Source organism: Aquila chrysaetos, chromosome 19 (assembly GCF_900496995.4).
Source record: "Aquila chrysaetos chrysaetos chromosome 19, bAquChr1.4, whole genome shotgun sequence".
Taxonomy (NCBI): domain Eukaryota; kingdom Metazoa; phylum Chordata; class Aves; order Accipitriformes; family Accipitridae; genus Aquila; species Aquila chrysaetos.
In genome coordinates this window covers 8588781-8613490 of record NC_044022.1, presented here as the reverse complement: position 1 = coordinate 8613490, position 24710 = coordinate 8588781, and the positions used below count along the sequence as shown (strand labels likewise).

At 46.2% G+C, this 24710-nt stretch overlaps 1 protein-coding gene across 7 annotated transcripts; it reads right to left on the bottom strand.

The window, feature by feature from the left end:
- Positions 1 to 12791: 12791 nt before the first annotated feature.
- LOC115353454 (gap junction beta-6 protein) lies at positions 12792 to 24108 on the bottom strand. Of its 7 annotated transcripts, none has more exons than XM_030042891.2 (3): positions 23842 to 24108; positions 23221 to 23338; positions 12792 to 14614 (listed from the first exon to the last, which is right to left on the bottom strand). In XM_030042891.2, exon 3 carries the CDS (start codon positions 14590 to 14592, stop codon positions 13801 to 13803), a length of 792 nt encoding a protein of 263 aa, XP_029898751.1. In that variant the 5' UTR covers positions 14593 to 14614; positions 23221 to 23338; positions 23842 to 24108; the 3' UTR covers positions 12792 to 13800. The 7 variants fall into 7 exon arrangements, with proteins under 7 accessions (XP_029898751.1, XP_029898755.1, XP_029898756.1 ...); XM_030042895.2 differs by having other exon boundaries at positions 23846 to 24108; XM_030042896.2 differs by having other exon boundaries at positions 23941 to 24108.
- Between the last annotated feature and the right edge of the window lie 602 nt (positions 24109 to 24710).

The window sequence follows — 24710 nt, the reverse complement described above, 5'->3', positions numbered from 1 at the left end:
AAAATGAACTCCCTTGGGTGAGGAGTTTTTCTGCCTCTGCTCTCCATTTTATTTAAGTACACCATAAAGGGATTTGCTTCAGGCAGGGAAAGGTAGATATCCAAGAAAACCACTGTCTTTTGCAATGTTTGCACTACCTGTGTACTCTCAGTACTTACTGCTAAAGGGTTCCAGCTAAGCAGGTACTTCGTGACTTGCTGGCATATTTTGATGGGTCAGTAGATCATTTCTTTTGTTGAGAAATAAATTTCTGACAGGTAGCTGCTCCCTCTTCTCAGCACCAAAATGTGCCTTCTGCTAAGTGGTGTCCTGTATTAACTGACGTTTTTATGAGTAAATGGTGCGTGGCAGAATAAAATGACGACAAAAAAAAAAATCTATTCCTTTGTTATCTGACTACATAAACGGGTAACATTTTGAAAGAGAGATTGGAGGGATTTGGGGCGTCCTCAAGGGGAAATGCCCAAACCCCACACATTGAGTGCATGCAGTGTTGTGTTAGCTGGGACTTCCTTACCAGACCCCTCTTGGCTCAGCCCACAGCCACACTTGCCTGTAGCTCTGTCCTGCACCCTCCCACGTCCCTGCTCCCCAGCACGGTCACATACACACTGGTGTGTCACACAGGCTGCCCACACCTACCCAGAGGGAGATCATAGCTGCGCTAGGATGCTCTCCAGGAGAGCCCCAGAGTAACTCCCAACACTTTTGGCAGATTCACTGTTGTCCCATGCTGCTCTGTCTGATCCCAGTGGCAGCCGTGGGCTCTCAGTCCCTCTGCTGCATCCACCTCGGTTCCTCTCTTCTCCTGACCTGTGTGTGCAGCCCCTTCCCAGTATGGCACCATGAAGGACTGGGATATCTTTCCTGGTCAAGGCAGCACAGGGGAACTGGGTGTTGGGCTGTCTTGGCACATAGTTATGCCTGCTTTTCTGCAAAAATAAAAAGCAGGAAAAAGCCGTTCCCCACATATGCTGGGCTTTCAGAGAAAATGGAGAGGAGGGGAAGAGAGGCAAATTTCAGGTCTTGGTGACCCACAGGCTGTGGGCTTCAAAACCAAAATGAGACAAGGCATTGCCAGGAGGCATTCTCAGTGGGACTCACCTCTTAGGACTGGCAAGGGGAACGCAGCGGCCCTGCTGGCGTTTGCACGATGCAGGCTGGCTGGTGGCCTGAGTTCTACAGGGAGCGTTGTTTAGACAACAGAAAAATGAGATTAAAACAACCTTACGGCAACTCTGTGCATGTCTAGCTTGTGGAAAAAATGTAAAATAAATCAGGCCTAAACCACACAAGATGTTTTACTGCTAGGTGTTTTATTGTTACAGGTGGAGTGTCAGGCAAGGGTGCTCATAAATCAATTGCAGTAGTTTCTATTATTTCAAAAGAGATAGAATCTACTGGAAATTATTCTGATCGATAGCATTTATGTGAAGCTACAAGGAAATTCCACGCAAGATCAGAATGTGCAGCGTTTCCAGTTCCTGCCAGGGATTGCAATTGCTGTTGAAATACTTTATTTCCCAGCTGCAACCGGGAATCTCAGGTGAGGTCATTCTTCCTTGTGTCAAGACATGTTGCATTGTGGTGTAGTCTATTGTACATCCTGGGAACAGAAATTTTGCCTGTAAATCAGCAAAATAAACATGCATGTCTGTAACTTCAGAGACATGAAACATTGGCATAAAAAACAAGAATGTTCATGCCCTTTTAGCTATGCACAGCTCCAGTTGGCCTGCTTAATTGGATTTGAACCTCTTTTTTCTTTTCTGTGGCACTCAGTACACTTCCAGCACTACCCGCCAGTGCAATGGCACTGCCTGCTGATGTGAAAATCACTAAAACCAGCTAAATTAATTTTTCTTTTTCCTTTTACCCATTTGGTATGTGCTATGACAGAGCTGCGGCCCCAGTCTGGCTTCAGGAATAAAACAACTTGTGCTCCCTTTGAAATTCCAGAGAGCAAAGGGAGGTACGGGGAAAGCTGCCTAAATACTCTCCAATAAGCCCTAGAAGCTACTGGCCAGATTTCTGAAATCCAGTACTTTCTGGTAAGCATTACATTTCTATACCACACCCCAGGACAGCTGGGGAGGGCTTGTGAGTGGTGCCAATGGAGGGGGTGTACTCTCACCTCTCTCTCCTGAGGTTAGACCATCCCTTTGGATGTAGAGGCCAGAAGCTACTCCTTTGGCATGGAAGACACTCCCGCAGCTTTTCCAACCAAAAGTTGAGCAGCCTGCTTTCTGCCAAGAGCAGATGATGATAATTTAATGTAAAATGCAGAATCCCGCATCAAGGATCCTCTCTTTTTTCACACCTGCCTCATTCATGGAATAACTTTTGGCTATGCCTACATTGCATTACATTACACCATATCACAACACACAACATTGCAATATGACATTTACAGACATAGGCTACAGCTACAGACATTAGCAACCACTGCAGCCCAGCAAAAGCAGTCCGTAGAAACAGCTGGTGCTGAGGACCCAGCAGTCACACCGCATACAGGTCTGGAGGGTTTCCTTCGGGCCAGTCCCTGTGGACTGACTGCCGGGGCAGCTGGAGCATAGGGGATGTGGTCCAGGAGAGGGTTTTCCAGTTTTGCTCAATTTGAAAGAGACCCAGGCTGATTGCTCACCATGAACCAAAACACCAGAGTGGAGGTACTCAGGGGGTTCACTTCAGCAACACGTTCCTGTCCCTGGTTAAAATGCTAATATAGAAACATCCTTAGGTTTTCCCAGACTCGTCCAAGATTCGGAGATTTTTGCTTGCTTGACCTGAGAGGACTCAAACCTCTATCTCCTACTCCCCACACAATGCCATAACCACCAGGCTGTAGGTTAGCCCAGGCTGACCTTGGTCTCCACCTCTCCTGCAGAATTTATTCAGCTAGGCATTGGGGAACAAAAGTCAGCAGGACGAAAGGACATGGGGAGGGAATGAGGTAATTTGTGGGAGACTTTTCGCTAAGGACTAGAGGACTAGAGGTGGGAAAGGGGAGGAGGCTCTGGAGTCTCTGCTCCCAGGATTGTTTATGCATTTTACATTAAACACTGAATAAAAGGCTGCAAATATGGCTCAGAAGTAGCATTATGCTTTCCTAGCTGCCAATCTTAACTACCAGATGAGTCAGGACCTGTCTCGCCTGCTCTCTGTCCTGTGCCATGTCCCACAAGAGTGAATAATGTCCCTTCTTCCTTCCCTGCCTCCACAACTGACCACCAACCTCAGGAAGGAGAGATGTGGGACTGATGGAGGTCTAGAATTGAAGGAGAGATGTGGGATTGAACCCTGCAGTCTAAAGGAAATACAGGTCTGGGTCTCCTTGTCGGGAGACAGGCGCACCCAGACGGAGAGACAACTATCCAGCCAGCTCCATTAGGAAAGCAGGCATTTTGTGAGGTGCCAGATCATGCCCAAGCACACGCAGGCATGTCTGCAGCACACTGACGAAATCCTCTGGGGACGTCAGTGGCTCCTTCCTCGTGACGGTGGGTTTGTGGTGCAGAAGGGATGGGGTGTCCTGAGGGCACCCCGCAGCCATGCTGGGGGCCGAGGGGGAAAGCTCTCAGAGGTGCCTCACTGAAGTGTGTCCTGAGGAACCATGTTGTGTGTGTCCACGCAAGTGGAAAACTGACCTGAGCATGGTTTGTTTTCAGGAGATGAGAATTTAAGAACTTCCCCCAAGAAGTGATAACTAATCCTGAAAATAACATGTATCCAGGCTTTTGCTGATAGTGTTCCTGGGCTTGGCTAGTGCTGAGAGTTTATCCAATGTTCAAATTGGTTTAGCAGCACTGATGGTTTACCAAATTAAGCTAAAATAATGTATACAAGCTTTAGACTAACGGAAGCATATCTACCACAGGCATTTTCCAGGAATTTATCAAGATAAATATAAAATTAGTTAATCCAAACAGCTTTTCTGCTATAGAAAAAGCCCAAGCAAAACCAGATAGCCCTTATCTTTCAAGCATGCCATGTCAGACAAATACACCTCAGGTGTGACCCAGGTGAAATTGTTTCTGCTTCAGACTTGCAGATTGGTCTGTGGGACCTCTCATTTCTGGTACTTACGTTTTTTGCTTGGTTTGTGCCTGTGGAAAAAAGTAACGTTTCTTCCTAACAGATCCATTAGGAAAAAATGCACTTACTGCTGTTTTTTAATCATGTTTAATAGGTGGTTGCTCTTCAGTGATTAATTTTTCAGTGGTCAATTGGATAAAGCCTCCCAGCTCTTTGGTGAAGGAGGCTGTATAATACCAGAACTGTTAAAAAAAACCAAGAGTGAGAGTTAGCTTGCTGAGGAGTAAATTAAGCTGGTGAATCATGAGTGAACGAGAGGATGTCGCAAGACCATGCAGCTCTATTGTCCTTTGGGTCAGTCTCCAGAGGCAGTGGCGGGTCTGAAGAACTCTCTTGTGTTCCTGAGTAGCTGGTAGGATGTCTTTGACTGCCAAAACCTGTGATTGCTAATCAAGGTTTTCCTACGCAGAGATAAGGGGGTTAGATAGGTTTTGGGACAAGTTCCAAGAGACTATTTAGGTACTTCATAGGATTTAAATAAATATCAGAGCTGCAATAAAGAAACCCCCCACCCAGCTGCCACCCAGCCCTCCAGGCACTTGAATTCACAAGGTGCCTTCCACTATGACCTGCAAGTTCACCCACAGCTCCTCTTTTTGGTGTCACTGGAGGGGCCAGGGGGTGAGGAAGGGACCTCCCCTCATGTCAGCCTCACCTCGGTGTGGGGAAGAAGAAGGGAAATGCCGGAGGAAGGGAGAAAGTGGGGACGGCTGTCTGGCAGCTCAGGCTCTCCCTCTGGAGGAAGCCTCAGCACAACTTTTTGTTTTGCAATAAGCAGTGGATAAACACAAAAATAATCTTGGGATCAAGGTTATCCCCCTTGGCTGTGCGAAGGGAAACCTGAGTTATGCAGTATTCCCCTTTCACCCCTAATTCCGGTGAAATACCACACAGCGCGGTTCCAGGTTATCGGTTTCGTATGTCTGTGACAAGTGAAAAAGACTCTTAGCGATGTCCCTTTCTTTCCTTACAGGGACCAAGAAATAGGAAGGTGTCTCTGGCCATCACCCCTCACCTCTGCTGGGTGTGGGCACACCTTCCAGCTTCGTGCCAGAAGGCACACACGTCTTCGAGAGAAAATCCCGCCTGTCTCTGACCCCCCGTGAATAGCTGAACCTGCCACCCACCTGCCAGCACGATTGGGTGACATAATTATTGATTTCATTATTAATTTCCTTCTTTATACATCTAAATATTGGGGTTTTTTTTCTCTATCATCTCTGGGCACAGGGCAGAGCTGACTGAAGTGCCAGCCTGGCCAGCTCCTGCTCCTGAAGGAGTTCAGGTCACTGGAAACCAGGGAGTTGGGTGGTGAGTTCAAATTTTTCCTTGAAGTGGATTTTATTTTCCACCTACCATTGTGTGACTGCTAAAATGATCTTCCCCCAAAGTGCCTTAATCCTCTGATCTCGACTAATTCTCTCTCATCATCTGATGATTTTGTCTTCCACCAGCCTCTTCTGGTGAAAATATCCCTTTAAACATAAATAGTTATCAGAGTTGCCAAAATAAAACTGAATCTTCAACCCAGAGTTTTAAGCATTTGCTGGGAATTCTAATTTCTGCTGCATTTATTCTGTGTTAATACGAGCTATTATTATTATTATTATTATTATTATTATTATTATTATTATTATTCCTCCCTTTGACCGAGGAACTGCAGGGTTGAGCCAGATTCAGCCCCATCCGGGTGGCTGCAGTGTGCGAGACATAAGCACTCCTGCTTGCTACTCAAGCTTTATCTGCACTGGAAAACTTTGCAGGGACTGGCAAATTCGTTAAATTTTGACTAGATAAAAAAACGGAAACTGAATAACTGTGAGCGTGGCATTTTTTTCAGACAGTCTATTAAAGCTCTGTTGGATGCTTTTAAACCAATTTTTATTATCCCCAACTGAACACATACTGTCTGCCTACCTGGGAGATGTTTTGATTAAACTCAAGCCATCAGCCCTAACAACAGGATTAATTTCTCCCTCCTGTGTCAGCCAGGTCCGGCTAAAAACTGCAAGAGTCAGTCCGCGTTTCACTGTTGTGAACTTCAGCCCCAGGGATATACAGGGAATTTTACCTGGGCCAGAGGGTTCACCAGTCGCTTTTCTTTCCCGACTTTTCATTTATTGTAAGCAGCATCAAAGGACACAGTCCGATTCTTTCTTGAGGTCATCGTCATGCTTTATATGATGTTGTCGTCATTGTTATCATTGTTATTTAATAATTGCCTAAATTTCCCAGATGTCCCCAAGACATCACTCAGATGGGTCCCTGGCCTAAGAAGTACATCCCGTAAAAGATAACAAGGGGGTGGTGGTTTAAGGTACCAGGAGAAATCAGATTAGCCAGGATTCCACTATGGTTTTGATGACACAGAAAGGCAGCACCACCCTGCTCTGGAGAGTTAAGAGCATAACGACCTCTGCCCCTGGGTCTGAAGGAAGTAAAACAGCCTAATTCCTACAGATCAGGAGTCCTGGCGGGTCGGGAGCTGGTAGGGTGTAAAAGCTTCCTCCTTTACTGACCTTGCTGCCCCAAGCTTCTCTGATTTGTGGGCTCGTACACAAGTAAAAGTCTACCCAACATCCAAGCCAGTAGAGAAAGATTTGTTAAGAGTCAAACCGTTTTAGGGAGCTCTTCCCCTCATTCTCTGAGTAATAAACTCTTTTCTTTGGCCACCAGCAAATCACTGGAAACAGCTAAAACGGTTGTTGAAACCCGTGACCGCATGTCAGCGTGGACACTTTGGTCTGCACGGCAGCGGGGCAGCATTGCCGCCTGCGGCGGGTGGGCACGGCCCGAATGGGGAATTATTCAGCCGGTTCGCAAATCTGCTGCGAGGAGGTAATAGCTGCTGCGAGGAGGTAATAGCTGCTGCGAGGAGGTAATAGCTGCTGCGTGAGGTGGAGCCTGGCGTTGTGGAAGGGCTGTGCAGGAAGGGGCTGAGCGGTATGGCAGTGGTTTAAGGGGTTACACCCTTCCCACCCTTGGGCCTGGCCCAAGCCCGCCGGAATCAACAGGGATTTGCTGAGTGACAGCGAGGAGCTTTGGATCTGGCCTTGAAACACCTGCAAGCTCGCAGAAAGCGCCAACGTGTTTTTTCCACCGCGGCGACGGGCGGCGGGAGGCTGCGGTGGACGTTCCGGCACAGACGGGTGACCCAGCGGCGCCGGCGGGCCGTAGCCGGCGCTGACCAGGCGCAGGGAGCCTGGTCCCCGTGCCCCTCGGCGGGGGGGAAGCAGGGTGCTGACGGGGGCCCTTGCTAGGGCCTGACGGCCGAGTCGAGGCTTTGCAAGAGCCTCTCCCCGTCTCCTCCTCCCACGGGCCCGCCTGCCCGCTGCTCCGTGTGTCAGACGAAGCGTGGGGTGCTTCCGTGCAGAGAAACCCGCCCGAGGCACCCAGCTGCGCGTGCACGCTGAAGCAGCAGTCATACTCCGCGACCAGCATCAAGGGTGCAGGGCCGAGTAGGTGCGAAATGGCAGAAGTGTTATTTGCACCCCACCCCCATCTTTTTCCGTGAGGCTGGCAAATTTTTGGCTTCTGTGGAAGCGGAAAAGGAGGCCAGTCACTTCTACATGCCTAACCTGAGAAATACAAGCCTGACGATACAGGGCTGTGCGGGGAGATGGGTATACGCGCTACCTCTGGCAGGGGAAGGGCTGCTACAATGGTCCTGCTCTCGCTGCAGAGATGGTGGAGATGGCCTCTGCCCACAGGCCCACCTGGGGGGAGAGCAGTGGCCAGTATGGCGTAGGATCTCAGATCCAACAGTGTCTCTGGTTTCAGAGGCCGTGATCTCTGAGAGCACAGCAGAAATTTGTCTGTGATGATCACACACCAAAGAACTCAAAATGTGCATGGAGAACTCTTAAAAGCCTGCCTCTGCCTTCGCACCATGGCAAGAGCAGCTCAGCGAGCATCAGGTAATAAAGACAAGAAACAGCATGATCGCTCTTAACACAGGACCCCAGCTATTCCTTTTGCTGCAAATCAATAAACACAATCTATGAGCTAGAAGCTGAGCTGTGAGTGATCATTACTCAGATAAACACAACAGGGACTCTTCTCCCAGGGTGGCTGCTGGGCACCTCTTCATCTTGCCATGCCATGGTCACCTAGTGACAATGGAAAGCGCCAGCAAGGCAGCACGTGCTACTTTATGAAGAACAGAAATTGCACCCATTTTTAAAAAACAATAGAAAGGAGGACCCTGGGAACTACCAACCTGTCAGCCTCCCCTCTGTGCCTGGGAAGATCATGGAACAGATCCTCCTGGAAGCTATGCTAAGGCACATGGAGGACAGGGGGGTGATTCGAAACAGCCAGCATGGCTTCACCAAGGGCAAGTCCTGCCTGATCAGCCTAGTGGCCTTCTATGATGGAGTGGCTACATCAGTGGACAAGGGAAGAGCTACGGATGTCATCTATCTGGACTTCTGTAAGGCCTTTGACACGGTCCCCCACAACATCCTTCTCTCTAAATTGGGGAGATATGGATTTGATGGGTGGACCCTGATGGATGAGGCATTGGTTGGATGGTTGCATCCAGAGGGTAGTGGTCAATGGCTCAATGTCCAGATGGAGATCGGTGACAAGTGGCGTCCCTCAGGGGTCCATACTGGGACCAGTGCTGTTTAATATCTTCATCAATGACATAGTGGGATTGAGTGCACCCTCAGAAAGTTTGCAGGTGACACCAGGCTGAGTGGTGCGGTTGATACGCCTGAGGAATGGGATGCCATCCAGAGGGACCTGGACAAGCTTGAGAAGTAGGCCCATGAGGTTTAAAAAGGCCAAGTGCAAGGTCCTGCACCTGGGTCAGGGCAACCCCCAGTATCAATACTGGCTGGGGGATGAAGGGATTGAGAGCAGCCCTGCTGAGAAGAACTTGGGGTACTGGTGGATGAAAAGCTGCACGTGACCCAGCAATGTGTGCTCGCAGCCCAGAAAGCCAACCGTATCCTGGGCTGCATCAAAAGCAGAGCGGCCAGCAGGTCGAGGGAGGGGATTCTGCCCCTCTACTCCGCTCTGGTGAGACCCCACCTGCAGTACTGCGTCCAGCTCTGGGGTCCTCAGCACAGGAAAGACATGGACCTGTTGGAGCGAGTCCAGAGGAGGGCCACAAAAATGATCAGAGGGCTGGAGCACCTCTCCTGTGAGGAAAGGCTGAGAGAGTTGGGGTTGTTCAGCCTGGAGAAGAGAAGGCTCCGGGGAGACCTTACAGCAGCCTTTCAGTACTTAAAGGGGGCTTATAAGGAAGATGGGAACAAGCTTTTTAGCAGGGCCTGTTGCAATAGGACAGAGGGTAATGGTTTTAAACTAAAAAAGGGTAGATTTAGACTAGATACAAGGAAGACATTTTTTTAGGATGAGGGTGGTGAAACACCAGAACAGGTTGCCCAGAGAGGCGGTAGATGCCCCATCCCTGGGAACTTTCAAGGTCAGGTTGGACGGGGCTCTGAGCAACCTGATCTAGTTGAAGATGTCCCTGCTCATTGCAGGGGGGTTGGACTAGATGAACTTTAAATGTCATTTCCAACCCAAACTATTTTATGTTTCTATGAAATAGATTTATTTCAGGAGCACTGTAATAAAGCCTTAGTTCAATAAAGGAAATAGAGGTAACAGCAGTAATAGAAAAACATACCAAGCAATGGGGAGCAGAGGTCTGCCTCGTGTTGGCTGCGGTGGTGCTTTCCAGCACGCCGTGGCGGGTGAGGGTGCGAGGGTGGGTGAGGCGCTGGGCCGGCACGGCACGCACCAGCAGAGCCTCCGCTCGCAGAGGGGCTGGGGGAGCGGAACTCACTCCGACCTGGCAGCGAAGAGCTGCGGCTGCAGTACGTGAGGTAGGGCAGGCAGCCTAACTATGCAAAAGGAGGAGAGCGGGTTCAGACCATCCCGCAACCGGTCTCATTTGCTTCTAGCGCTTTGGCATGCAGGGTTGCTGGGAAGGGCTTAGGTCATTGGAAAAACAAAGCCAAAGTCGCAGGGAGGCTGGGCTGAGAGGAAGAGGGATGGAGGAGGGCATGCGGTGGGGCTGGAGTCAGAAGCTGTTGTGTGTAATGGGAACAGAGTCCAGCAGACCCTGCTGCTGCGCCCGGAGGTGGTCAGGGTTTCTGCCTGTTTGACTGGAAAGCAATACAGGGTTGGGAGGGGCTGCGGGGAGTTTGCAAGAGAGCTTTTCCAGAGGCTCTGATTAATCGACTCTGATTAATCGTTTTGCACCACAACGTGTTTAAGCAATCTTTGCCCCAGGCATAACAAAGGGGAAATCACAGGGTGGGGAGACACAGCAGGGACGGGCAGGGACAATTAAGCCATCTGCCATCAGAGAAACTGGCTGAACAACCACAGGGTGGTGGCGGTGCCAGCATAGTACAAACTGCTGGTCACCAACGGGTCTCAGATTTGGTGGGGGGGGGGGAGACCCTCTCCCAGGGGGATGCCTGTGAGGCAGGAGCAAGAGCAGGCACAGAGAAGGGCTGGGAGCAGGTGTGCTCTGCGGGTCAGAGCAGCCCCAGCCAGCATCAGCCAGCTTGCGAAGATGCAGGAGGGGGTCTGAAATCAAGAAAAGCAGCTCAGCTTTTCCCTGCAGAAAGGGTTAACTACCACCCCGCCAAACACAGCTGCCTCCCCTGCTCAGGCGACAGGATGCAGCAGGCAGTGGGGAGGTGACTTGGAGAAACAAGACACTGAAAGCTGCCATTTCCTCGTGATGCCATCTACTCCAGCCTAACACAATGGGAGACAAGGAATTATTTAAAGAGGGCACTGAAACTGTCAGGGACTTAGGGTTGCACATAGTGTGACAGGACAAAAAAACCCAACATCCCAGCCAAACACATCTCAGTCGCAACTGGTCTTCCCTGCCAACTCAATGACTTAGCACTAGTGAAGCCTTTGGATAAACTCCGGCTTTTTGATTTACAGTTGCCCTTGACATAGGTTGGACAGGGACTGGCACATTTGTTCCTGACCCGTCTGGCTGCCAGGACACCCCAGCAGCGGGGCAGTGTTCCGTGACTGCACCTTACCAGGTCCCGCTATCATGCAGGGAACATCCAACCAGCCCAAACCCATTTACAGCAGGGCCATGCAGACAGCTGTGTGGGCGCACAAAGGACCACATACGCCCAGTTTCTTCCTTTAAGCTTTGCCCACTTATCCAGGCTTAAAATAACAACAGACATGCAACTGATCTAGAAAAATCCAACTGCTGGAATAAAAACCACTGTCTGAAAACTTGTAAGCAGAAAATGAAAATACCATAGAGAGAGCTATCATCATATCCCTGTTTGGGGTTTAGCAGGCCTGCGCTTTATCATAGACCAAGAAAAACTACCCCTCCTACATTTGAGGAAAATGTATCTGCCTTAAGGTATTTTCCAGGTTTATTGACATTCAGCATGGGCTATTTCAATCTGATCACTAAAAGTGGTGAGACATGATCAGGCATAATCATTAACTGATCTCCATTCATATTCCCTATATGGCATGTGATTTACACCATGCCCTGGATGAAAGTCCATAGCTCGAGTTGCTCCGTGAAACACAGTTCTGGAACAGAAGTAGCTGTCTCCACACCCTGGGACCAGCACAATGCAAGGCCTGAGCCCTCGCTGCTTGCCCCTGGGGCAGACTGGGGGGCGATCTGGTGAGGTACAGCCTGAGCACCCACCTTCCTGACTCTAAGGGAGCAGTTCCATTAAGTAAAGGTTTAAACCATTGCCACAGCAGAATGTGGAGCCTGGAGAGGGAGCCATGATGGGGCCACCAGGAACAATGCCTACTTTTCACTTCTGCTTGTATTTCCAGTCTGCAGAGAGAGCAATAGAAGCACATATTATACAGTTCTAGGTATATTTTTTCCTCAAGCTTGCTGGTAGACACATTCATAAGACTAGCAGCAACTTCTTTTCACAACAGCAATTAAAAAAGAAAATGTGCTCTGAAGGCAGGAAAGATCAGGAGTTTGCCAGTGGAAGAGAACAGATAAATGACAGTGCTCAGCTCAGGCCCGCATGCAGGGACAGAGCTGACTCTAGGTATTTTCTCTCTCTTGTGGCTTGTGCCTGCACCCTGTTAGGGTACTACCAGCCACACGTAAAACAACCAACCAACCCATACCCACTTACAGCATGGACACACACAAAGCTGTGCTGGCACCTGTAAGAAAAAGTGTGATACAACAGCAGGAAGAAAACCACACTGAGTGTAGTCTCTGCTCCTGCTCTTTGTTATGGCCCTTGAAAGAGTAGCTCTGCGATACAAAAACAATGAGGCTAATCCATTTGCACTGGTGTAAAAAAAAAAACAAAACAAAAAAAAAACCCCAACTCTGCTGAGGTCAGTGTGCCCAATACATTTTTATCATGGTGATCAGTGATTCAAAATAGGAAACAGACAAGACTGTATAGCTAGGGTCTTGTACCACACCCATCTCTTTCACCTTCAGCATCCCATGCTTTCAACAGCATATCCCTCCCACAAGCACATACTCCCATGCACTCAGGAGTTACATGTGTACCTCCACTAGAGTATGGACAACAGAGTTAGGGCATCAGTGCTCTGGCTGCGAACAAGGGGTGTGTATGGGCTATGCACACGTTGGATGTGAAGTCCCTGCTTGAAAACAGTTTTTCATAAGCACTTGTCCTGCTTAAGACCTCCCCAGTATTCACATATAGACTCACTTCACTGAGAAAGGTTAAAGTGTTTGCCTTTTATTCAGAAGACTTGTTCCATTTCCAGTGATACTCTTCCATGTGCTTCAAACCAAAGAGCCCCTAGTTTCATAACAGCACCATCAGTCTACCACACAAAAAGCAAACAAATCAAAACCAAAGTTCCATGATGTGATACAGCATAAAGAAACAAATACAGCTAACACATTAGAGAAATAAACATTTACATAAAGTTATGTATGTTGCAATAAAACTGGTAGTATGCAGTTAAAAGATTGATAAGATTACCAGGTCTGCTAGATGTTTAAAGCAAGTCTACTTAGGCTGTATCTATACTGTCATGCTGGTTTTAGTGCATGACTTTGCACTCGGGACCTAGCTACTTCAATTATCCACACTACATGTGATGGGCTTTCCTACAACTTCCCCTACAGCTAGCAGTGTGTACGCAAGTGTCTCAAGCTACCTGTCCAGACTCAAGCAGTGCTTGCAAAGCTGTAAATATGTAGCCTAGCGCTGTGCCCTCCCTATGAATGTGGCATTACAGGGTTCATCTGCATATGCCTGGTTAAGAAACAAAACACAGTCAGTAGTGTACTATAACACCTTAAGTAACATGGAATCTTAGATTTTAGAAAAATATTTTGGCAGTTCACAAGTAAAAACTATCACTATTACAAAACATCTTGTAATACTAGAATATCTAGCTTAGAAAGAATTTTGTTCTTATTGCTGTTGCATGTAGTTTTCAGGAGCTGTGTCAGCATGAAGGTATTAGTGGGTTTCCCACTTGTCATAGTCAGCTTGAAAGGGTACTCATACGAAGATACACTTTCCCATTTAATACCCACAATTTTCACATGTTTAGGCTGCCCTGACTTTTTTCAGAAATGTGCATAATTGACACCTGGCACTACATATCAAAGTCTTACCCAACTTAAATTGTTCCATGTAACAAATTTAATTTTCAGCCTTTAAACAAAGAACATTCACTCCAAAAAGAGTGAACACCAGCATTGACACCACCTTAGCTACTTGAAAATCCTATAACTGTGTTCTGACAGCTATCAGATATTAACTCATTCATTTCATTTTGTTTGGTTTCTTCCTTATTCTCATGGTTGGGGTGATGTTTTGCATTTCCAGCTTTTTTAGACCTTCTGAGAAAAAATTTTGTCAGTAAGTAACATAACTCAGCCACATTTAAAAGAATGCAAATGCTGGACACAGCAATCATGAAAATAGTAAACACTGTCTTTTCAGTGGGTCGAGAAACAAAGCAGTCTACTGTGTTGGGGCAGGGCCAAGCATTACACTTCATTAAGCGAGGCATTCGGAACCCATCGTACATGAAATAAAACGCATACATGAAGACTGCTTCAAAGACCAGTCTGCAGAAGATGCTGCTAGTGTATGTCCACCACAAGGAGCCCTCAATACGAAACCTCTGTTTTCTGATTTCTTCAATGTCCTTGTATTCACATTTCTGGTCTCCCTTTCTGAACTGCCTCTTCTTCTCATGCCTCCTGTAAGCTACATGCATTGCCACCAACAACGCAGGTGTGGAAACAAAGATCAGCTGCAGGGCCCAGAGTCTGATGTGAGAGATGGGGAAAAAGTGATCATAGCAAACATTCTTGCAACCGGGTTGCAGAGTGTTGCAGATAAAGTCATCTTGTTCATCTCCCCAGACTCTCTCTGCAGCCACAACCAGGATCATGATACGGAAGATGAACAGGACTGTGAGCCATATCTTCCCGATGCTGGTGGAGTGCTTATTTACACCTCCTAAAATGGTATGCAGAGCTCCCCAATCCATTCTCTTCCTTTAATCGTCTGACCTAAGACAAGACAAATAAACAAAACTAAGATTAATCAAGACAGGAAACAAATACCATCAAGCATGTGGTATAAAATAAAGGCAGTATCACATAATTGCAGCATATCCATTGGCCACAGTAACATTTTGTTGACGCAGTGGGCTTACCTATAAGCAGTCATAAATAATGATCTAATCATGTACCAGCAGGTAATATTTCATTACTTGATTACACACATAGTATCACATTCATTCGACTTCTAGGTGTATTTGCCAACTGAAAACAGCTATTAGCCACATTAAGTAGGAAAAGCAGACAGAGGAATTTGATGAAAACAGTCTTAAAATTAAAAGCTACAACTTCTAGTAGTCTGGTAAGAGTAACAAAAGAACAGAAGATGACATCAGCCAAAAGTAAGGTAGGTGTTATGTTAAAAATTAAAGTGTTAGACAGCTAGAATTCCTATATGAATTAAGCCAAGTTGGCCCATCCTTAGCTTTAGTAAACAACGTTTTCCTGAGTATATTCCAGCAATAAAGACAGACCTTGAGGAACTGCTGCTGATGCTCTGCACCTTCCATGAGCAGGTCTGGATAACCTGCATTCACAAATTTAAAAAGTGTGACTGTAGGGCTCTATTGTTAGTCAAAGCAAATTCTGTAATAGCTTGAGGCAATGAAGGTGAAGTCTTTGTCATTATCCATCTCATTTTGAGTTGGATGCTTAAAATCAGTGCTTTAAAGATTCATCCCGTTCTCTCCACTAACTACAAAGAGAGCCTAGGGTAATTAGACAAAGACTCCTTCATTGTCAATGCCTGTCAGGTGATTTTTTTTTTTTTTTTTCCCCCTTGTAACACAGACTGTGTTACTCCTAGAATAGAGGAGACATTTCAGAGGCTGGGAGAGTGCTAAAGTCAACATTTGAAGAGTTCAGAAAGGCCAGCAGTAGCTCAGAGGCTTTTCAACAGAAGCATATAGTTTCCAGTAGGCAAGTTTCAAAGTACTGTGACTGTAATGAATTAAAGGATTTCACCTTTGTCTCCCACATTCCTCCCCAGGAACACCACAATTGTCTGGGTTTGCTCAGCTTCCACAAACAACAGCCTTTCACAGAGACCATTCAGAGGCATTTCAGCCCACATCCCCCCACCCCTCCACTTCAGATGGATTTACAGAAAGCTAGTTTGCAAGCTACTCTGAATTCAAGAAGCCAGCATTTCTTATGCCTATCAGCCAGGATGCTCTGGAAGTGCTCACAGGTATCTTTGCTCTGAAATTCCTCATGAAGGTTTTAATTTCTCAACTTTGTTAGTTAATTTGCATCTCAGAAAACATCTTCCTTTGGCATTTACAGCACAGGGCACCAATAAGCAAAATCACATTTTCAAGGTTTCTAGAGAAGAGCAGCCACTGGCACAAAGGCCATCATATCCATCATGTTAACAGAATTCTTAAGATTTTCCTGACTCTGAGCTGGGTCACATTACATGAGGAAGAAAATGAAGACATTTCTTTGCAGTTATCTTCCGTGTCACACTCCCATTCCGAGCAATGTCAAAAATTTTTCCTTCGGCTTTACAGCAGAATTATATCACATACAATAATACAGGGCATCAGTCAAAGTACACAACAGCTCGGGGAAAATGAGGACATTTAATTGTTATATGAATGCAAGGGTCTTTTTTTTTTTTCCCCTGAGTTATTGGAATGTAAGTAAAATCTCCCTTCACTGGTTCCATAAACTACATTTCCCTCAGATCATGTTGGCTGACTGCATGGGGTTATACTTCAGGAGGTGAAAGCCAATGGGGGGAACCCAAGATTTTCTTCAGATTGGAGAGAACCTTTCCTGAGCCACCTTCAGGATGCAAAATCTATGTGGGCTATTACCTCTGTATCTGTCTGAAAACAGTCCTGGAAGCAGAGTTACCTTCCTATCCTGCTAGGTTATTTTTCCAAGAAAGTTTATTTTTCATTAGGATACAGATACAGAGAAAGTCTCTGTAGATTAACAGCCCTATGAGGGCACAGGAAAGACCCTTAATACCAGAGATACTCACAAAACATACTAGCCAGGTTTTCAAATATTTGTTTCCACCCCTTTTTTCTGCCATCTGATTTTTCAGTCAGCCTTTCTTTCAGGATTTACCTTGGAGAATATTGTACGTTAAGCAGAGAAACAGTTACAATTTTATTAGTGTTCTCTGTTACTATTACACACACATTGCAATTACAGTACTTATAAAATGATGCTACAACTAAGTATTATGACTAGAAATACTTACGTACATCTGAATATAAATCCTGTAGACTGGCACCATGCAAACTGTAGTATTCCACACATCATTCACCCATCCTTTAATGTCATCAGACTCTTTGCATTTCTTCTCTCAGTCATTGTTCCTTCTCCCTGCCTGTCAGCTATCTCCTTACAATGTGAAAGGCTGAGAAGTGGAACACGTGCATCCCCTCCTCATAAGCTCTGTTTCTTACACTTCACCTCTTGCTGTACACCAATACTGCTGCCTTTCTGTTACCGCAACTTCACAAGGATTTGTTTCCTCATGCAATCACTCCTCCCTGTCTCCCTGTGCAGAAGTGCGTTCAAAAATACGAGTGCCTCAGGATGTAGTTAAAGGGTACCTTGTCTTCAGTGGCAAAGTAAGCTCAAGATGCTTCCCCACTACTGTTTGCTCCTGAGGTCACACTGTAGTTCTCCATCTCCCACAACTTTGTGGGGGTGCATTATAAACCAAGTGGCTTGTTCAAAAGTTATTCCCAGTACTAGTATGTTTTGGTTTTTTTAAACCTGATCCATTTCACCAAACAGCTTTACAGCACAGATCCACAAAGCATCTGAAAAGCACAATTTCATTTAAAAAAACAGGCTGCAAATTGCAAAGCATGGGTAAGAATGAGCAGTCAGTGGGGAAGAGGGGTCGGCAAAGCTTTATTGCTGAGGATAATACATTGTGAAACTATACTCTTCATTTGACTTTTTCCATCTCCTTTGAGAGTATATTGTGCTTGCTAAGCCAAAACATGGTGCTTCAATTCTAGCAAAAGCATGTCTGTATCTGGATAGATGCAAAAAAGGACACCACACTTTGGAGAGGCAGGCTTTTGCCCTAGTGACATTTCCGCTCCTTCCCAAAAAAGCCTTTATTTCAAATCTGCCGCAACCCTCCCACCTTCACCATTCACACCTACCTTTCCAAATCCTCCAATTATCTCTTCAGGTCTTCCTGCCACCATCCCCTATTTTTCCTGCTGCTTGCTGAGCTAGTCACCAACCTTTGCCCCTTCTTGCTGTACCCTCATGGCCTCTCAGGCTTGTTTTTATGCTGGTGGAAAGTCATATGACTTCTGGAACACTCCAGAGTGATATAGGCACTGATCAGATACCTGTCAAGTCTCACTATCTATCTTCTCCCTGAACAGTGACACAGTTGAGACTGTAGGGCCATAGTCAGGCAGCCTGAATTCCATCCAAATACTTTAGCCCCAGGGTTTCCTACTAGCTGGCTTTAAACAACCCTCGTAAGTTTTAAATTTTCCTTTAAAAAAATTGCTACTGGGCATGAAAATAAGCCTTTCCAAGCCTCAGCATAGATCTCTGTTCTGCTACCAGCTGAACCTTCTGTTCCATTTCAACAATCAGAGGATCATGATAGTATACAGCTGTTACAGTAGGAGTTTAAAAAAAAAAAAAACTATCATAGAAGATCACCATGCTCCACTGAAAAGTTAGTTACGAGGGAAATGGTTCTATATGATCACACAACATGTAGAGAGGCACATGAGCAGGTGTTTTGTTTTGGGTTTGGTTTTGGGGGGTTTTGTTGTTTTGTTTGTTGTTTTGTTTTTTCACTTGTAGGCTAGACAGCAGCAAGAGAAGAACTACAGCTTAACTATTTCTGTAGTTCTCCAGCTTCTGGGCAGTGTTTTGAGCTCTGTGCTGCCATGACTAGACTGCCTTCTACTTTAGAGCTAGCTCCTGTAAGCCTCCATTAAATCACAATCAGAGCACACTGCATACACCCAGTGAAAATCCCTGCAATTCACAACACTGAGGACAATTATCATTGAGCTCCTGTGTTTATGAGTACAGCTCATTAACAGATGCTTTTTTCACTCTGTTAAAGACTGTTATACTGCAAAATCATTAGTCAATGGTTAAATCCACAGCTTCAGCAAACCACAACTAGAATACAGTGAAGGTAAAAACAGCAGAAGACGCATTCCTTTCACATACACAGCATGCTGCTTGCTGCTATAGGATATTATCAAGCAAAAAAGTAGTCATTTGCAAGTATTACAATATTTGCTTATGCTATAGGAACACCTAGGAGTCCCATCCAAGAAGAGGTCCACAGTAGGCTAACTTACGCATAAATTCAGAGTCAGATTATACCCTTCTTCCCACAGCTACAAATTGGATACCAATTTACTTACTCTACTGGAATTACACAGAAATGTAGAGGGTGTTCACGACACCTCCACTCCTATCAAAGTTCAGTGTAGGGTGTACCAAGAGTTACCAGTTTGGTGTGACAGTGCACCAGTTTCACTAGAACCTCCAGATACTGATACAAGATCAGCAGTCTGCCAAGATAAAAGTCACTTTATCTCACATGGGAATGCATTAACCGAGACAATCTTTAAGCAAAAAAGCACTGGTCCCGAGTGTCACTCACCACGCCGTCAAGCTGGGGACAAAGATAACTCAGATGTCTGAAAGTGGCAGTTCTAACACATAATTTTTGCCATAGAAAAGCTTTAGAACATTTAAACTGCATCAGACCCAAGATCATTACCAAAATTATTTTATGACCCAACTTCAGACAAGAAGTACTCATGTATGGTGAGGTCCAGCATGCATTCGAAGGCACTGCTAATACAATTTCCCCTTCAGGTCTTGACCTAAGCTATGCTGGGAGCACTAGCTCATACAGGGGCTGATAACCAGCATCAAGGTGTCTTAGACCAATAGATGCTGTTTTATACCCAGATTTGAAGAATACAGAAATCTGGATTTCAGCAGTTTTGCATCACCATACCTGCACCCTGCCAACCTGGGGTCTAGTTTATTGCTAAGCAAAAGAGCAAGCACTTAATTGCTAGTGTGCAGATTTTGTTATTCCTATTGCTGAGTTCGTTTTGGTGCTGTTTCACAAGAACAGCAGCACTGCCAGGACTGAACCAAGGAAGTCTCTAATAAATACAGATTAACATCTTCTAAAGACAGCATGCTTTTATTTCACCAAGAAAAGTCTGGCATACAGGCTATAGCAATCACTTGCTAACTCTCTCAGACTTCCTACCTAATTTGTCAGCCTGCCCCATGCCTCAGTTTCCCAGACATTAAACTGGGGGTAACAATATCTCACCATCTCACAGTGCTGTTCTGAAATGCTCCACTACAATTACAGGCTTCACAGACTCATATTTTGTTATCAGTGGACCAAGACAGATAAGTACCAGTTCAAAGCTGGAAGTACAGAGCTTGAACTCAATCATCCAGGATATTCCTGCTACCTGAAAAAGAATACAGCTCCCTGCATTGCTGTAGTTTTCATGCAGAGTTCAAACTGTAAGAAGATGCAGCTTTGAACTCAGACTTTGGCAACCAAAATATTTTAATTTCACTATTACAAGCAGCTTCCAGCTATTTTAATGTTACAGCAGTATATTAAAAACTTCAAGGAGCATGCAGCTGGAACACACTGAAATATCAACAACTCTACTTCTTTCCTAAAAAGTTGAATAAAGATCAAAAGAGCAGTCTAACAATCACAAAAGCCTATGCAATTCTCTCTAGTAGCTCTTAAACTTTGTTCTGAACACCTATCTCCAGATCAGAGTGGAAACTGGAGAACAGAAGAGCCATGACAGAGGGATTACAGTATTATCTGATCTGACACAAGAACAGGCAAAGACTAATCAGGAACAGGAAACCTCTGACAGTTGCAGGTCTGAACACTGCAAGCATTGTACTTTTCTTCTACTCAAGTTTATTAAAACAGGAGGCATTCTTTGCTCTAATTAAACCCAGTGTGAAACACAGATACGGCCTTTAACACAACAGATTAGGACACAATATGTATGCAGTTAAATGTTAAAAAAAGTATGCTAGTTAAATATCAACAGCACTAAGGGTTCAGTTCTACCCATGATGACCCCCTTATGACTGTCCCATATTCACACCCCTACACGAGTTTTAAGTCATTTTCCAAGCATGTTTGGAAATACCCATAGCTATTTTACTAGCCTACAACTGTAAATGGAGGATTACCATCCTCCAGAACATCCCTGCACAAAATTCACTCCACTTGTGGAAAACAGGAAATCAGAAGCGCCAGTCAAACTTGAATGCATAAAAAGATAGCACAAGTCCTATTAGAATTTGGCCCGTCAGCCATTTTCTCCCCATACACCTTCCCTTCAAAACGTGCTTTAAATTTTTCACTTTGAAAGAAAGTCAAATTCCTGAGGACTATGCCTTCACTGATGCAATTGTCCTATTTCCTCTATTTTAAAAGAAAGTTTTATATACACTGTGCCCTGCTCCCAGTCATGAAAATAGCAACTTTTTAGTTATGACATTTTTATGGTTTGTTTTTTGGTTGGTTTTTTTTTTTTTTTTAAACTTGTTATTTAATTCCCATTTCCTCCCCCCCAGACTTAGGCAAATGTCTACATCCCCTCTGCAAATCTGCCCACTCCCACTTCAATGTTAACACTTCCTACAAAACTAGCAAGTCACTGCCTCTTTCACACACAGACAGAACTTGCACCCTTTTGGAAATGCTAACTAAATTTATGAACACTAGGACTTTATACTGCAGTGCAGCTTTTCCTTGAGTGTGTATTTTGTTATCATTTCTTTCATCAACAGTAAAGACAAAAACAACTTTTTCCTTTCTAAAAAAAAAATCTATTACAGGAGGAAACATTGGTATGAGATAAGGAATAGAATTAGTTTTCAACTTTCTTTTAACTAATAAGAGATGTATTTCCCTTTTTCCACATTCCTTCTGTTTTGACAGCACATTATCTCTCCTCATATATCATCACTTCAAGTTTTTCCTTACACAAACTGGTTTTTAGCCAGGCAAAAGTCACAGTTCTCCTCCTTTCAGATAACTAACCAGTCATCATTAAATAACAATTGAAAGCAGTGAGGACCAGAACAAGGAAAAAAGTCAAAAGAAATAACAAAGATTCCACCCATGCTCCTGTTTGGTGCAGTTTCTGTGACCCCTGATTTCATTGGAACTGTTGACATGAATAACAGGAAGAATCAACTTGTAAAGCATCCTCTTTACTTACAGGTACCAACTGTTACTAAGAACTTGTACTTTTATCTCAAAGTGCTGCTATTTTTCCAGCTACTGAGATAGGCTGCTATACCTTTTTCACTGTACAATTACTTTTTGTACAAATTAAATGAGGTTGTCCAAGTAATCTACTTGGGTTATGCTTCAAGGGGTGGAAAAGAGCAATACAGTCAGAGGCCCAAGCTTCAGAAAGTTAAGAGAACTAGCCCTGTCAGGACAGAATTAATTCCTCCAGAGAAATATTTTAATGCATGGCTTTTTATTGTTCCATTTTTAAGCTCTGTGATACATAGACCTTCTACCAATTATGAGACTGACATTTCTGGCGACTGAAGTCACCCAGAAACCCTGACATGTACAGTAGAGGTGCAACCTCATGGCTCTGCAAACATGTTGGAAATCCCACCTAGAAAATTACACTGCACTGCCTAGTTGACACATGGAGGTGCCTCCTCCTTTCAGGCTGAGGCTTGGCCCACCATTGCCTTGTCCTCTAAGCTAAACCTAACACAATCATGTGCACATCCTTCTGCCTGCTGCCTTTCCTCTGGGGCTCTTCAACATATCTGGCAAGCAGGGTTTCCAAGCTGAACAGTGGAGAGCAAGAGATATTAGAAACCACATATAACTTCTTTAACAAAATCAAGGATGAAAATATACCTTGTTCTGCCCTCAACTCAGTGCACACATGTACATTGTGGTAATCCCAGACAGGATCTAGGCCCAAACCCTAATATCATTTCACACAAGCCACAGCCAATAAAATCTCATTAGCAAACAAAGTCGCAAAAACTGGGTTTAAAAGAGCATTTTAAGACAAAAGGCCACTTCCTTCTTTCAACCCCTTGCCTGTTCTCTTAAGAGTATTTCCAGGCTACAGTGAAAACTAATGGAGCACAAGACAAAGAGACTAATTTCTTTATTGGGGAAAAAAAAGTGAGATTCTTCAACACAAGGGATTGGAAAAGTAACACCCAATCTAGGAAAAGCCCAATGTCAGGACAAACAGCCATGCCCAGCACACCACAGGAACGCAGCCAGCTAGCAGCTACTGCCACCAGCTAAGCAAGCACTCCTGCCCTTATTCCAACACGTCCCTCGCATTTTATTTAAGGGCTTCAGCACTCATTCCTCGTGTGATCTTATCCAGCCCCGATAGTCAGAAATACATTTGTTTCTGACTCATACCTCTCATTTGCTATTCCCCCTGTAATTCTGAGGAATGTTTCCAGTGTGTGATCAGTGCTTACAGGACCTGTCAGTTTTACTGATGCAAGCTGTTTACCTTCACACAGCTCTCTTCACATCTGTAGGCGTGTCACAAATTACCTGTAATTGCGGAAGCCTTTATTTTGCTTGGTGTTTTAGCTGGTCGGGTACTTCACATAACGTGCTTAAAAGAGCTGTTGGGAGAATATGAATTAAAAAAAAAAGAGAGGTTGTTAGGGGTTAAATGCATAATTAACAGCGACAAGAGTATTCCCAATTAAAACCGGTGGCGGGGTTCAAGCACTCCCCCTCACGCTTAGGCTCGGGAAGCGACACCGATAGCTCCCAGGCCGAGCGGGGGTGAACCCTGCCGGGCGCAGGGAAGGGGGAGCGCCCCTCCGCCGCTCCCGGCCCGCCTCCGCCGAGGGCGGCCCCCGCTCCCTCCCCGCGGCGGGCAGCGCCGCCAGAGCTCCCGGCTCCGCTGCGGAGGGCCGCGGCCCCGCGCTGGGGCGCAACAAGTGTGGCGGCAGCAGCACAGGGGGACGGCGGGCCCCGGTGGGCCCCGCCGCGCCGCGACCCCCTCCCTTCCACCGCCACCGGGTCCTCGCCTCACGGCGGGCGCGGAGCACCAGCTTCCCCCGCCGCCGGCCCGGCCCAGTCCCGCCGCCGGCTCGCCCCGTCCCTCCGCGCCCCTCACCTGCCTCAGCAATGCCCACAGCGGCAGGTGGAGGTCAGCCCCGCCGGGAACTCCCGGGACCAGGCACCGCGGCGGGGCTCAACGCGGATCCGGCGGTACCTGAGGAGCGGCCGGTCCCAGCCTCGCCGCCCCGGAGCTTTAAGGTCCCTCCCCGTTCACCTGCCGCCGCTTTTAACCCGCCCCTCGCCCGCCTCTGTCCGCGCCCGGCTCCTCCGGCCGTCTGTGGAGGCGGCGGGGAGGCCGGGGCGGGGCCGGGCGCCCATCCCCGCCGCTGTGCCTCGGGGCGGGGGGGGGTGTACGGAGATCGGGGCTTTGAACGTGAGGGGAAATCGGCCGAAATAAAGGGCGGGACGGCGGAACTAAGCCTGGAAGAGTCGGGCGGGAGGGCTTGTCTTCCACCCGCGGGGCGGCGGGAAGCGGCCGGGGGGCGGACGCCCCCCGCCGCCCGGGAGCTGGTTTGAGGTTGCAGGGGGAGAGCATGAGAGGAAGGCAAATCGCGGTAACTGCAGATGCGTGGGGTTTTTTTTTCAAAGGAAATGCATATTTATTTAAGATAACAGGGTCATCTTTACATCACGTCAAATCCAGGTATCCAAAAGGGCCTTGGGGCGGAAAAAAACCCAGGCCTTTTCTTCTGGAAATCATTAAGGAGTTGCTGACCAAACAAAGAAGGAAGAGCCAGTAGTTTCTGGCTTTTTTGAGGTTTATTTCCGAGTGTGATTGAAATGCTACAGCAGTGCCCGGCAAACTCGCAGGCTTTCACGGAGCTGCAGATATTTGTCAGTGCAAAGACCTATTTTGGAAAGTTTTCTGTTTCCAAGGAAGACAGTTGCTGAGGAAACAATTTACTTTGGGTTCAAAAATCCCTG

Bases quoted from the DNA above. Each gene is read 5' to 3' on its own strand.
- LOC115353454 (XM_030042891.2), bottom strand. From the start codon at position 14,592: ATGGATTGGGGAGCTCTGCATACCATTTTAGGAGGTGTAAATAAGCAC.